This window comes from Meles meles, chromosome X, assembly GCF_922984935.1.
Source record: "Meles meles chromosome X, mMelMel3.1 paternal haplotype, whole genome shotgun sequence".
Taxonomy (NCBI): domain Eukaryota; kingdom Metazoa; phylum Chordata; class Mammalia; order Carnivora; family Mustelidae; genus Meles; species Meles meles.
Genome location: NC_060087.1, coordinates 7,036,866 through 7,050,558, shown reverse-complemented (window position 1 = coordinate 7,050,558; position 13,693 = coordinate 7,036,866). Strand labels below are relative to the sequence as shown.

Sequence of the window (13,693 nt, the reverse complement as noted above, 5' to 3'; positions counted from 1 at the left end):
ATTGGGGTGCTGCAAGCGGGAAATTATTTCTCCATAACAGAAGAGCAAATTAATAACTCTTTCTTCAGGCATTCCTTACTCCAGATATCTGTCTAGGTCTATGATTCTCAGAAGCAGTTCCGCCCTCCCCACTGCCCCAGCCGCCCCAGGGACACTGAGCAATGTCTGGAGACATTTTTGGCAGTTGGAACTGGGGTGGATGCTACTGGTGTCTAACGGTTAGCAGCCAGGGATGATGGGGACACCCCACACCCCACAGGACACAACAAGGGAAGATCCGGCCCGTACATGTGTCTTGTAACACTGTTGTCTCCCTTGCTGTCTGTGCCCACATGTGTTTTCTTTTATCCTCTCTTTTTTCTTTACTATTTTTGATCTAGAAATATGTTCTATAACATGGAATTTCTTTGCGTAGGACCTCCCAAGAGAAAGCAAAGGGGGGGTGTGTCGATATGGAACCGTGGTAGACGGTTGCCCCTAGTCAATGGGATCCGTTAACTGCTTTTCCAGAAGAATCCTCACTTAACCCAAGTCTTCGATTTCAGCAGCCAAATAACTTTATTATACTCCAGGCATACGAATTTTAGCCACATACGTTTAGGCATGAAGCTAATTTCTCCCCTCAGTATTTCTGCTGGTAAAGAAGGAAATGTTTTTAGAGATTAAGTAGGAGAAGAATTAGTAAATACATACACTGAGGTTAATTGTGTAGAAGATGTTTCAGACATCGAATGTGTGCTTCCTCAGTTTCACTGAAGATATCGCATTCATTTCATGTAGACAGATAATGTCATCTTCTATTTCTAGACATGCGATTATTGAACAGATGTTATCAAGTTGTACACGAGGAGTCGGCGGACTTTTCTGCACTGTGCCAAAGAGTAAAGATTGGAGGCTGTGGGGGCGCCTGGGCGGCTCAGTGGGTTGAAGCCTCTGCCTTGGCTCGGGTCATGATCCCAGGGTCCTGGGATCGAGCCCCACGTCGGGCTCCCTGCTCAGCGGGAGGCCTGCTTCCTCCTCTCTCTCTGCCTGCCTCTCTACCTGCTTGCGATCTCTGTCTGTCAAATAAATAAATAAATCTTAAAAAAAAAAAAGATTGGAGGTTGTGCACGTCAGATGGTCTTGGTTACCATCCACTCTTACTCACCCCTGCCACTGCAGTGCGAAAGCAGCCATGGATTACCCATAAATGAACGGACGTGCTTGGGTTTCAATAAAACTTTATTCACAAACACATGCCGTATGCTGGATTTGGCTTGCAGGCTGTAGTTTTCCAAAGTCCTACATGCACGATATTACAATGAATTGAATTCTTTAGTAAAGTAAATGATTAATTTGGTCCTTGAACTAATTTGTCCTCATCGAAGCAAAAGCCTTGAACTTGGACAGAGTAGGTGATGGTGCGTTTGAGAAACACATCTGAGGCACAGGTGGAATTTGCTCGCTGAGGAGGCAGGGGTTGGGGTCGGGCCTGACCTAAGCTGACATGGGGCTACTCCACACATGTGTAGGCGAGGGTATGAGTTGAGGCGCAATGGCATACGTCTCCCGTCATCATGAGGCCAGTCTTCCTGACGACTTTGCCGTTCTGATATTCCTCACTGGACGAAGGGCAAGCAGCACGCGACCCCCCTCTTCAGTGACGGCTGTAATGAAACCACCCCCCTCCCCGGTCTGCCCGTTAACGTCCACTGGTTTTTATATACATTCTCTCTTCCACCTTTAAAAATGGAAATATTTTAAGCAAAACTATCTTCATACTCTCCTTGCCTTAGTTCATACTTTTCCTTAACAGTTGCTGGCATGATCATTCCCGAGGACAGCGGTGTTTCCCCAGACAAGCTGAAATTCAAACTCAGCATGTAACCCAGCAGCTCTTAGAGCCTCTGACAATGCCCGTGCCCTGATCCACCCTTGAAGCTTTTCCTCAGCATCCCCTTTAAGCTTTTCTATGATGTGAACAGAAATCTAAAATGGGTCAGCAGATGATCCAGCCTGCCAGCCAAATCTGGCTGTCGGTTTTTTTTTTTTTTCTTAAAGATTTTATTTATTTATTTATTTGACAGATAGAGATCACAAGTAGGCAGAGAGGCGGAGAGAGAGAGAGAGGAGGAAGTAGGCTCCCTGCTGAGCAGAGAGCCCGATGCGGGACTCTATCCCAGGACCCTGAGATCATGACCTGAGCTGAAGGCAGAGGCTTTAAACCAGTGAGCCACCCAGGCGCCCCATGGCTGCCGGTTTTTATAAAGTTTCATTGGCACAGAGCCGCACCCGTCCATTTCCCTCTCGTCTCGGGCCGCTTGCACGCCGCAGCAGCAGTTAGGTAGCCACACAAGAGACTACCTGGCCAGCCGAGCTGAAAATATCCATCTGGTCTCTTAGGAGAAAGATGTGCTGACCGCTGTCCTAAGAGAAGGGATTTGACAGGTGTGCATGTCGTGTTTGTATCCAGGTGACGGCTAGAAATCCTCTGACCCTGCGGACGTGACACAGCACTCCTTGCCCCGTGCTCTACGTGCCACTGTCTCAGCCAGGGTCGTGGATTTCCACAGCCAGTGTACCAAACTCTGTCCGCTGGCTGCCTGAGGGCGGGCCTGCCAACTGCGGCCGTGGCCATGGCCGTGCCCGTGGCTGGGGAGGGGGGTGGCCTTGAGACAACTTGGTATTTGCATGATCTCGTAACTCGTTTCATGCCTTTTAACACCAATGTGGTGTCGAATGACAGGCAGTCCTCCAGGACCGTGTTACATTCTCAAAGAAGTAACAGCTACGACAAGACACTCGGGGGTGACTCTGCCAAGATTTTCTAACAGTTCGAGCTTCAAAACACAAATATGTATTTTATATATATATATAAATCTTAAAAATTACATATAGAAGGGCTCCTGGGTGGCTCAGTCATTGGACATCTGCCTTCGGCTCAGGTGATGGTCCCAGGGTCCTGGGCTCAAGCCCTGTATCGGGCTCCCTGCTCAGTGGAAAGCCTGCTTCTCCCTCTCCTACTCTCCCTGCTTTGTTCCCTCTCTCTGCTGTGTCTTTCTCTCTGTCAAGTAAATAAATAAAATCTTAAAAAAAAGTTACATGTAGTGAGATCTTCAAAACACAAATGTGAATAATGAAATACAGGGGGCCTTATTTTATGTATATGTATATATGTACACACACACACACACACACACACACACACACACAGGAGTAGAAAACCCAGGTGTTATGATCACATTTTTTTCCTAACCTTGTTGTGGGCTGAAAAATGCACATTTTTATAGTCATTCTGAACTCATGAGACTCATTTGTAATTTGCAACAGTTTCAGAATAATGTAAAGCCTTTATGTCAAAATCTGCAATCTTGATTTCTTTGGCTTCTGGTCTGTAGTGTACTGAGCATGAACCCCATTTTAAGCTGGATCGAATATGGGAATAGTTGAAAACGAAGTCTTCGTTTCTCCTTCCCTTGGGAATGCTGTTTAGCCACCGTGTACCAGAGCTGCTTGTGTCAGCTGGGACCCCCGAAGATAGCTTCTACTACATGTCGTGGTTAATCCCTGCCCGTGCTATGGTTGAATCTTCAGCCGTAGCAACTCTAGATCTCTGTCTCAGAACTGACAGGCTGGGAGTTCGTGAAAGCCGGGTCATGTTTGTATTCAATATTTTACCATGTTCTTAAAGCCTGATTCTGAAAATACAGTATTGGTCATGTTGAAATAAACGGTCCTCTTCTTCCTCTCTTTGTTTTTTGTAAACTTGTTCCCAGGCCAGCCATTTAAACTGGACCCCAAATCTGCACATCGAAAGCTGAAGGTGTCCCACGATAACTTGACGGTAGAACGTGATGAGTCATCCTCCAAAAAGAGCCACACGCCTGAGCGCTTCACCAGCCAAGGGAGCTATGGCGTAGCTGGAAATGTGTTCATTGATAGCGGTCGGCATTACTGGGAAGTGGTCATAAGTGGGAGCACATGGTAGGCAATGCTATCTGTTGTCGTCCAGTTACAAAAAGGCACATGTCATTCTGTACTTTGTCAGAGCATTAATCCATTTCAGGGCCCGTCTTGCAGGAAAATATGCGGAAAAGCTTTTTGTGTCTGTTGCGACGGTAGTGCTGCGTAACGAGCACCCCGAGACTTGGTGGCTTCAAACAATAATCATTCATCATTGCTCGCTCACTACCCCCTTGTGTGGATCCGTTGCCAAGGCTAATCTCAGCTGGGCTTTGCTTTAAGCTGTAAGTTGGGTCTAGGTATCTTCTTTGTGTCTCTTCAGCCACGAGGGCTGCCCGTGTCACGTCTCTCTCAAGCCCGAGAGCGCAAGCACAGCTAGGCCAGCCCATTCCAAGCCTTTGCTTACGTCACTGTCTACTAACTTCTCATTGGCCAAAGCCAGTCACCTAGCCAAAGCCAAAGCTGGTGGTCTAGGGAAGTATCTCTCTCCCGGAGGTGAGAGGAAGGAGCGAATATTTGCAAAACCATCCTCGAGTCTTCCTTTCAGCCAGTAAGAAAATCAGCTTGCTTTAAGTCCATCCATTTTTTTTTTCTTTTTTACTTACTGCAAGAATTGTAGCTGAGTTGATGGAGTCCCGGTCCCTAACAGAGCTAGTATGCTAACACGGCTCTTCCGTGCCTTAAAACACGAGTCAGCCGACGACGGCCAGCGGGCCGGACCTGGCCTGGTGCCTGTTTTGGTAAACTAAGTGTTGTGGGAACACAGCCATGCCCACGCTCTTCCACATCGTCTGTGGCTGCCTCTGAGCCATGCGGCAGAGTGGAGCAGTTAAAATAGAACCCTGTGGTCCGTAAAGCCAAAAATATTAACTCCCCAGCCCTTTATTGAAAACGTGTGCCGATTCCTTCTCTAAAACATTACTCTCCGTCATCTAAAGAGAATGAATTTCTGTTGCCTTGTATGTTTTGTGACTCTAGACGGGGCCGAGGATTGGAAATAGTCAAGAGCGGAGGGGCCGAGGCAGTGAGCAGTTGCTGGGAACCCTTTCGAACAGTCTGTTAGGTCCAGCGCCTTGCCTTTCGCCCGGCGAGCTCTCGAAAGCGGGGGTTGTCAGGCAGGGTGCGATGTCTGCGTTAGAATGAGCCAGCCTTTGCTTGGCGAACCTCACAAAGCTTACCTTGTCTGTTCCGTGAGCCACGAACTGCCCTCCTTCCTCTGGCTGGCTGGCTGACGAACACCTGTTCGCTCCTGCTCTTTTATTGGTGTTGACCTCTCCTTCCTCTAGCACAGCTGTGGGCCACGCATGGTCTAAGCATCCTGCAGATGTTCTCTCCTTCATTTATCTTAACAGCCCCCCAGTGGTAGGCGCTAGAATCCCCCATTTACAGAGGAGATGACTGGGACGCACACCCATTAGCACAAGGTGGCAAAGCTCGGAGGCGACAGGGTTAGGAAGGCCGCAGTCAGAGTGTAGGCTCTGACCCAAGGCTTCGCAGACCTTTCTGTGACAGGCTAGCGAGCCAGTGTTGCAGTTTGGCAGGCCAGATGATTTTTATCCTGACGACTCAGCTCTCCGGTTGTAGTGGGAGAGCAGCTGCAGACCGTGTGTCTGTGACTGGGCATGGCCTTGCACACATAAAACTTTATTTATAAAAACGAGCAGAGGGCCTAATTCGGCCCATGGGTTACAGTTTGCTGATCTCTGCTCTGAAGCACCATGCTTTGTTTTTGAAACCAATTAGTCTTTCTGGCATACAGTGGTATACTTGATGAGCGATAGCTTGCTAATCCTTGCTTAGAAAGAAACACCTCCCAACTGCATAACCCAAAACCAGGAGTATCATCACAATGTTATGTTTGAGATAAGGAAGCTAAATCACTTATTGTGTCTTAAGCCCCTTATGGTGTTGGTACAAGGCCACTGAGATCTAAAAAGTGAAACCATAAGCTTGAGTGTCTCCTTTCTCCCCAGAACGGTACCTATGTCGGCCAGGCAAGAAGGTTTTCTTCTGTTGTGATCCTCGCAATTCTCTTGGCCCAGAACATTTTCCTGTTCCAACATCCTGCCAGAGGATGGAGGACAAATCCTTCCGCCCCACTCGGCTCTGGGCCAGATTTGGTATTTACAGTTTTTAGCGGCGCTGAGGCAAGATAAAAGCCTGAAGGAAAACACGATGAATTTTTCCAGGTGCAAAGGAGCAAGCATTTCTAGTTAATTAATGTGCTTGTATTAATCTGGGATAGACTCCAGTGTCTAAATAATTACAACCCCATTAATAATTATTTATGATAAATGATACCCGATCATTATGATCTCATTCCCATTGATGAATGGTGAGGGAAATTCCAGCAGACCCCTTCAGTTATATAAACACAGATCGGTATTACCTTGAAAACACCCTCCAGATGTCAAAACCAACTCAGGAGAGGGGGAAAATCTAAAATTAATTGCCACACTTTGGATCTTTACACACCGGATTGTGTCGGTTTCAGAAAACATCTCATGGAGAAAGTAGTTGAACATTTCCTGGGAGGTGTTCGAGGGGAGGGGTGACCCGTATGATCAAATGCTTGGGGCACCTTGATTTACACCAGCTAATGACACATCCATTTTCTCGTGAAATATCGTCCTGACTTTCAATTAACGTCTATGTTACGATCCCTGCCATTGGGGCATGTTAGCATTGCTCTGAGAAACATAATTTTTATACATCGTGAATTCTCCAAGTGTCACTGCGTAACTTAATGGAACATTACCTTCTGCCCGCACCTTTCAAGCTCAATGGAAATACGTACATCGTTTTACAGATTAATGATAACATAATGGTATTTTCCTTTGCTTAATGGGCTATGCACGGAGTTATTTTCTTACTCTCTAATGCTGTTAATGTGCACTTGGTGTTTTATGAAATGGTGTTAACTCACCGTGGGTTCACGCGAAGACAACTGGGCCAGAAGTCAAGGGGGGAGGGGGCGAGATTCCGGATCTGCTCCTAATTGTAACCTCTGTGTTTTCCCATTGCTGCACGAAGGCAGTCATACCTGCCGCAGCTGCTTCATAGCAGGTTCAGTGAAGGTTCAAATGGGAAATAAACATCAGAGTCCTTTGGTACAAAGTAAAACTGGTGCCCAGAAACAAGAAGGAAACAGGACAAACGTGGCTAATTTTGTTAGGCAAATGCAGGTTCCACAGTATCTGAAAAATGGAAATAGCGTCTGCGGGGCATAGGGAACATCGTGGGGGGCCAATAGTCCAAACAAAAGCCTTTCCCAAGTGTCTCTCTGGCTGCTGTCTGGAAAAGAGTGTTTCCCCACCTCTTAGACGTTCTGGATCTCCTGCAAAGCTATCACAGGGGCAGAACCTGACTCAGCCTCCCACTGGGAAAGGAATCTGGGAAATGCAACCCCAGGATTCTCCCCGGGATGCAGAACCAGATTGGCAGAAAGAGGAGAGGTGGCCAGGCTGATGGCAGGCAGGCTAGGACACTAGGCTTACCTGAGGATCTAGTCCCTCCTCTTTTTAAATTCAGTGACAGCATGTTCTGTTCGTTGTTGTTTTTTTTTAAACACACCACTCTTAAAGTGATTGTATTTTAAATCCAACTTTTTTTTTTAAGAATGTCGTTTTATCAAAGACCAATGAAGTTGGGTGTTGTTTTTTTTTTTCTTCTCTGCACTGGGTAAGATACCCTATGTCAGTATCCGCTTAGACTGGTTTCTGCTCTAACATATTAAAGGTTGAACTCTAAGTCATTTACTCTTTATTAAGAATGATTGGCTTTGCTTATCTTAATCACCGAAATCCTGCAAATGTTAGGGAGGCATACCTCAGCAGGGTGAAAAGAGATTGAGGAAGACTGTAGAAAGAATTCTTAACTTTTTCCAGCAGTTGAGAGTATATTTGGAGTAACTGGGATATTCAGAATTTTTAAAAATGTGGTAAGAAATGTAATCGGAAGGGATCTTGGCGGTGATGAGTCACATACTTTCTGGTGAGGGACGGGATTACAGAGCTACATTTGCGGCTTTTTGAGTCATCCTAGGTTCAAATTCTGATTCTGGGACTTCTTAGTTATGCGGCATTCGGCAAAGATAATAAAACAGCAGTTACCCAAGATTCTTGCCGTGCCTTGTGCCCCAGATTTTACACGTATTCTTCCCTTTACTCCCCAGAATCACCCTCCGAGATGGACGCGTCTGTGTCCCTGTGTTGTAGATCTAGGAGAGGACAAGGAGCTTACACTGGAAGTGAAAACCATTCTCCACAATTACCTGTTGCGAACTGTACTCGAAGTCATGGAAAATGACAGCCATGGGGGTCAGCCGAAAAATTCGAAGTAGGTCAGAAGGAGAAGTCTAGGATTGTGCTATTCAATATGGTAGCCCTGAGCCACATGCAGTTAATTTAAATCATTTAACTTAATTAAAATTAACTACATGTAAAGTCTGGTTCTTCAGTCTTGACAGGCACAGTTCAAGCATGTGGCTCATGGCTACCATACTGAACGGGGCAAAACATTTCACTCATCACAGAAACAACTCTGGGACACCCCTGGTCTAGAGAATTCGTTGTGTGGGCCATGATGCGTGTAAAAAACAAACAAACAGAACCGAAAAGGGAGCGAGACACAAAGTTCTAATTCTCTTGTAATGTCCGAACTAAAAATGGGAATATGAGTTAACCCAGCGGCCCATGTCCACGCACTGCGTGTTTGGGAGGAAGGTGATGAGGAACACTTGCGTCAGGGCCTTTGCCAAGTTTTCACTGAACAATGAGCAGGGAAAACAGCAAATCATGTTTCCGTGACCCCGAAAACCAGAGAAGAGAGGTCATGTCCATGCGCAGCGCACCTCATGGTTTTTGTCGTCGCTGTTTTCTTCGCGCAGGTATGCCATCGGCCTTGCTTACAAGTCGGCCCCGAAGCATGAGTGGATTGGGAAGAACTCGGCTTCCTGGGCGCTCTGCCGCTGTCACAATAACTGGGTGGTAAGACACAACAGCAAGGAAACTCCCATCGAGCCAGCCCCCCACCTCCGGCGCGTCGGCATCCTGCTGGACTATGACAATGGTTCCATCGCCTTCTACGATGCTTTGAACTCCATCCACCTCTACACCTTCGACGTCACCTTCTCGCAGCCTGTGTGCCCCACCTTCACAGTGTGGAACAAGTGCTTGACCATTATAACTGGCCTTCCCATCCCAGACCATCTGGACTGCACCGAGCAGCTGCCATGAGCACCTGGCCACGGGGAGCTGCTTTCTGGGGAATACAAAGGGTCGTGGCCACCATTTCGGGGACAGAGAAAGCACAGGCTTCCAGAGTGTGATTAAATGTCGCCAAAAAGTGTCCAGAAATATCAGCTAGCATAGGACTCGAAATAGGCGATTCTCCCCTTTTACTATCTTTTGTATTAAGTACATGCTTTAATGATTTCTTCAAATTTTTCCTGTATTTGCAGGAAAATTTATAGATTATTTATAAAAGAAACATAACCAGAATTACAACTCTTAGACATTATTTGGTTTTGCACATTAAGAGGCCCAGAAGTTTACCAGCTCATTACAACAGCCTTTGTGTCATCACGGTCTGTGGGCTTGAGGAAAAAAAAATTTTTTTATAGTTTTGTATGTTTATTCACCTCCTCACATCATCGTATCTCATACTGATCCCATCGTGGGTCCTGTTGCCTCGACAGTGCATAACAGAATATGCAGTTACCTTAAAAATAAAAAATAGTTTCGAACCTAGTAGGGCAGCAAACGGGCTTTCTTAGTCTGCTTTATTTTGAAGTGTTTTCAGTGTGACGTCAAAACCGTCTTGGATCAAGAGGGAGAGTGGAAAGAATTAACTTGGGAATCTGCCATGGCCCAATCTTTAATCGCCCTCTGATGGCTGGTGGGGTCCCGTTGGACAGAAAGGTTCTGAAGCCTTTGGCCTTGTGTGACCTCACCCTTCCCAGGATTCAGGGTTCTGGGAGAACATTAAGAATGAGCTTGCCATTAAAAATAGTCACTTCGAATCCTACTGATGATTCAAAACGTCATAGGCTGATTTGTCTTTGATCGGCAGTAGGATTCTTTTTCATGACCTAAATGTATTTCGTTCTTCCTTTTAATAGTTTCTTTGGGCCTGTAACATCGCTTACTACATTTAATAGCTGTCCTGTCTCCCTCTCCCCCAAATCATTCTTCTTTTGTTGCTGGGGGTGAGGAAATTAACATTTTCTGTTACAAATGGTGGTACCACTTTGAATTGACTTTGCTCTCCAGGACATCAACACAGGGCCCTGACTGTCTCTACCATGCCCAGATACGACTCACCCCCAAATACTTAATATTTATGAGTTGGTAATGACAAGGGACGTTGCATAAAGTACTCCTTACTAGTATATGTGCCTCAAAAGTTATAAAAAGACTTTTATTAAACACATCTCGAAAGATGTAGAGGTCTCTCTGTATTCTAGTATAGTTCACCATAGAGTTGTAAAACAAAAAACAAAAAAACAAAACAAAAAAAGAACAAAACAAAACAAAAAAAACCCCAAAAAAATCAAACTCACTATTCCCGTGCTGGAACCCGCTCACAGAACCTGCTAACAGAATGTCAGGTGGGATTCTGGACCTGCTGATCTGGTAAAATGGAATGGTCCATGAAGTAAGGCTTTCGTAAGCAGCCCTTGGACTTGGACCGGGAATCCAGCATTGGTTCTATCTTGATGAAGGGTGTGACATCTATAAGTCATTTCATTTACTAAAATATTTATCTGAGCTACTGAAGTTGGCCATTTTGACTGAACGGACTGATGGATTTAGGCATTGTTTTTAGCAATTTTGTTTTTAACCAAATCAACCCATTGTCTCCCTGAGATCGGTCCATAGACCTACTGTTGGAGCATGGCGCTGTGTGAGCCCCGGCCTAGACCCCATGGGCTGCGTCATGCCTGCTTCTGTCCTCTTCACCCCCAGAAGCTCTCCTTTTTCTTAACAGATAAGAGTTTATATATTTACTATATTATTTATACCCAGATGAATATTTTGATAGCTACTTAGGACAGTTTCACATCTAAAAGATGGACACCTCAATGGAAAAAAATTAATCATTCTCTGGAAACTTTTTTTTTTTAACGGTATAAAAACAACGTGTATTTGCCTTCCCTGGACAAACTGAAAGGGTTGTAATTTTTACATACTGTTTTTGGTAGCTGGATAACGGATATTTTAATGCACTTTGTACACTAACAGGTTTTAAATAAAAGGGTCTAAAACTCAGCTTCTGAGTTTTTTAAAATCATGGTCGCTAGGTACCAGTAAACGCTACAGTTTGCCTTATGATGTTAATGTAAAGCATTTACAAGGACAATATTTCCATGAATATAATGTTTTTCAATATAAAGAAGTTACTACTCGAATTTTCACTGTAAGCTATTTAGTTTCTGTTTTGGCTATTTTTATAAGGACAAGAGGGATTATGTTATAATTTGGTTGTGGAAGTCTCACTCTTTGCTAACTTAAAAACCTTGTGCATAGCAGCAGTTACGATTTCCATGTTGTCATATTTACAGGAAAATATGTATATGGTGAAAGGCCACAGTGTTAACCTTCATTACTGTCCTGATGTAGAAAAGATTTCCATGTGGATTTTTTTTAAGTCTAAAAAATACACGCCATAAACATTTGCTGCAGTACAATTCTTTTAAGTGGACTGGGGTCACAGCCTTTTGTTTTCGAGGTCCTGCCTTCACAGGAAGCATCGTGACACAGGGGAAAGGGATGGCAGTGCCAGTTACATTAATACAGCCAGACTGATGTGGCACCAGCCAAGGCCGCCAGGTGTGATGTCGTGGGTGTGTGAAGAGGGCTGCCGCCATCTTGAAATTCTGAGTAATATTTGAATAGGGGGCCTGCACCTTCGTTTTGCGCCGGCCCCCAAAATTCTATAGCCAGTCCTCGTAACAGAACTCAGAAACAGGGTACCTCTCTTCCTGGTGGATACAAATGAAGAAACCTGAATCCAACGTCAAGAGTGGCTGGCCGTATAATTCAAGTAGGAATCCAAATGGATTAAGAGGAGAATGGGCATGGGTGAAGATGTTCTTCCCAGCTTGAAAAAGAAAAGACTTCAAAAACTAACTGCAGATGTTGGTAAGGATGACTGCTGGAGAAGAGGAAATGGCCGATGGCGCATGCGCTAGTGGATCGCGGCCCTGAGATAACTGACCCTAAACTTCCCAGGAACTGAACCAGCGCTGTCCGGTGAACGGGAGATTCCGTTTCGGCTCCAGGCACGTGTGCGGTGCCTGAAGAGAGACACGTGCACGCTCGCCTACCCGTGCTGTTGGTGTTGGGAAGCTGATGATCCGGTCTACCCTTACCAAATGTTAAAATGGAGACAAAGACCACGATGATGGGGGCAGGAGGATGTGTTTGAAATTGTGCTTCTCAGCGAAGGGGTTGATTTGGCAAATGTCTGGGAGAGGCTGCTGTTGGCGTCTAGTGGGTAGAGACCAGGGGTGTTGCTCAACAGCATCCGGGCAAAATATCAGTGGTACCGCGGGGGTGGGGGTGGGGGGAACTTGCTCTTTGGGGTTCTTCAAAGCAAAACTCTCACAAATATGTTTTACTGTTCCTGTCATTGGTTCAGTGCCTGAGAGCGGAAGAAAAGGGGGACACCACTGTAAAACCTTCGCTGCAGTGCCTCCTTCACTTTAAAAAATATATATATTTACAAAACCATGGTAAACGCCTGGAATCCGGGAAGCAGTCCCAGCCTGTGTCAGTGGGAGTGCGGGGATCGGCGTCCACGAGGATGCGGATGCGATCGGCTTAGCTGGGAAACGCGAGCTGACTCTGTAGGCCGCTCCTTTCGCCCCAACAAACGCAGCCCCTGGTACTTGCGTCAGGCTGCCACGCCCTCGGCCCTGACTGGTCTGGCCGTTGCTGTTGCTTTCTAGTTCAAAATAAAATCCTTTGTGTGGTTCCAAGGCCCTCTGTGTCGCCTCTCTCTGTTGCCTTTTCATCATTGTGTGTTTTCACGCTCATTGTTTCCACACGTATTTATTCACCATCTGCTGGGCATTTTGAACTACTTTGCAACCTAGAATGTTTCCTTTTATTCCGGAAACTCCGACCCACTATCCCACTTCTCTCCATTCAGAACACAGTTACTAAGCCCCAAAGCAGTCCTTAGGAAATTAAAAAAACAAAAACAAAAAACACAATAAAGGAAACCTACACAGGAGTGGAGATCCAGAACAAGAATGACTTGATTTCGAGTCTTCTAGAAGGCTTGGAAGAGGTGAGGACAAGGAGGGGCTGGAGCAGAGGAGTGAGGCTTTTCACAGTGGAGGCTGCTACAAGCCCAGCGGCCGGCCGGTAAGTCTATCCCCGAGCCCTTTCGATGGAAGGCAGCGCGCTGCAGAGTGGTCATGGGTCTGCCGCGCCCGCACCGCCGGCAAGCTGGCGAGGAAAGCCCGTTCTCCAGCCCTACCCGCCCGCCCCCAGGCCTCCTCATCAGCATCTCCGGGCTTGGTGCCAGCCCTGAATTCTAAGAGGCCCTCCCAGGGACAAGGATGCTGGCAAAGTTTTGTGAAGCAAAGCTCGAAGCTCAGGAGGGCTTTATCCGGTCCCCTATCCCCTATGAAAGTGCACTTAACAGCCTGAAGTGTGTTTTCAAGGTAATGTGCTTTAGAGGCAGCGTGATGTAAGGTGGTCATTCTTAACCCGGCAGAGCGTTAAAATCGCCTTGTTTA

General features: G+C 46.1%; 1 protein-coding gene across 4 annotated transcripts in view; it reads left to right on the top strand.

The window, feature by feature from the left end:
- The window catches only part of MID1 (midline 1), a 339,535-nt gene extending 326,615 nt beyond the window's left edge, over positions 1-12,920 (top strand). For all 4 annotated transcript variants that reach the window (XM_045996151.1, XM_045996148.1, XM_045996152.1 and 1 more), the window contains exons 9-10: positions 3,756-3,963; positions 8,831-12,920. In XM_045996151.1, coding sequence (XP_045852107.1) covers positions 3,756-3,963; positions 8,831-9,179 — 557 coding nt within the window. In that variant the 3' untranslated portion in view covers positions 9,180-12,920. The remainder of the gene's footprint in view (positions 1-3,755; positions 3,964-8,830) is intronic.
- Positions 12,921-13,693: the final 773 nt, after the last annotated feature.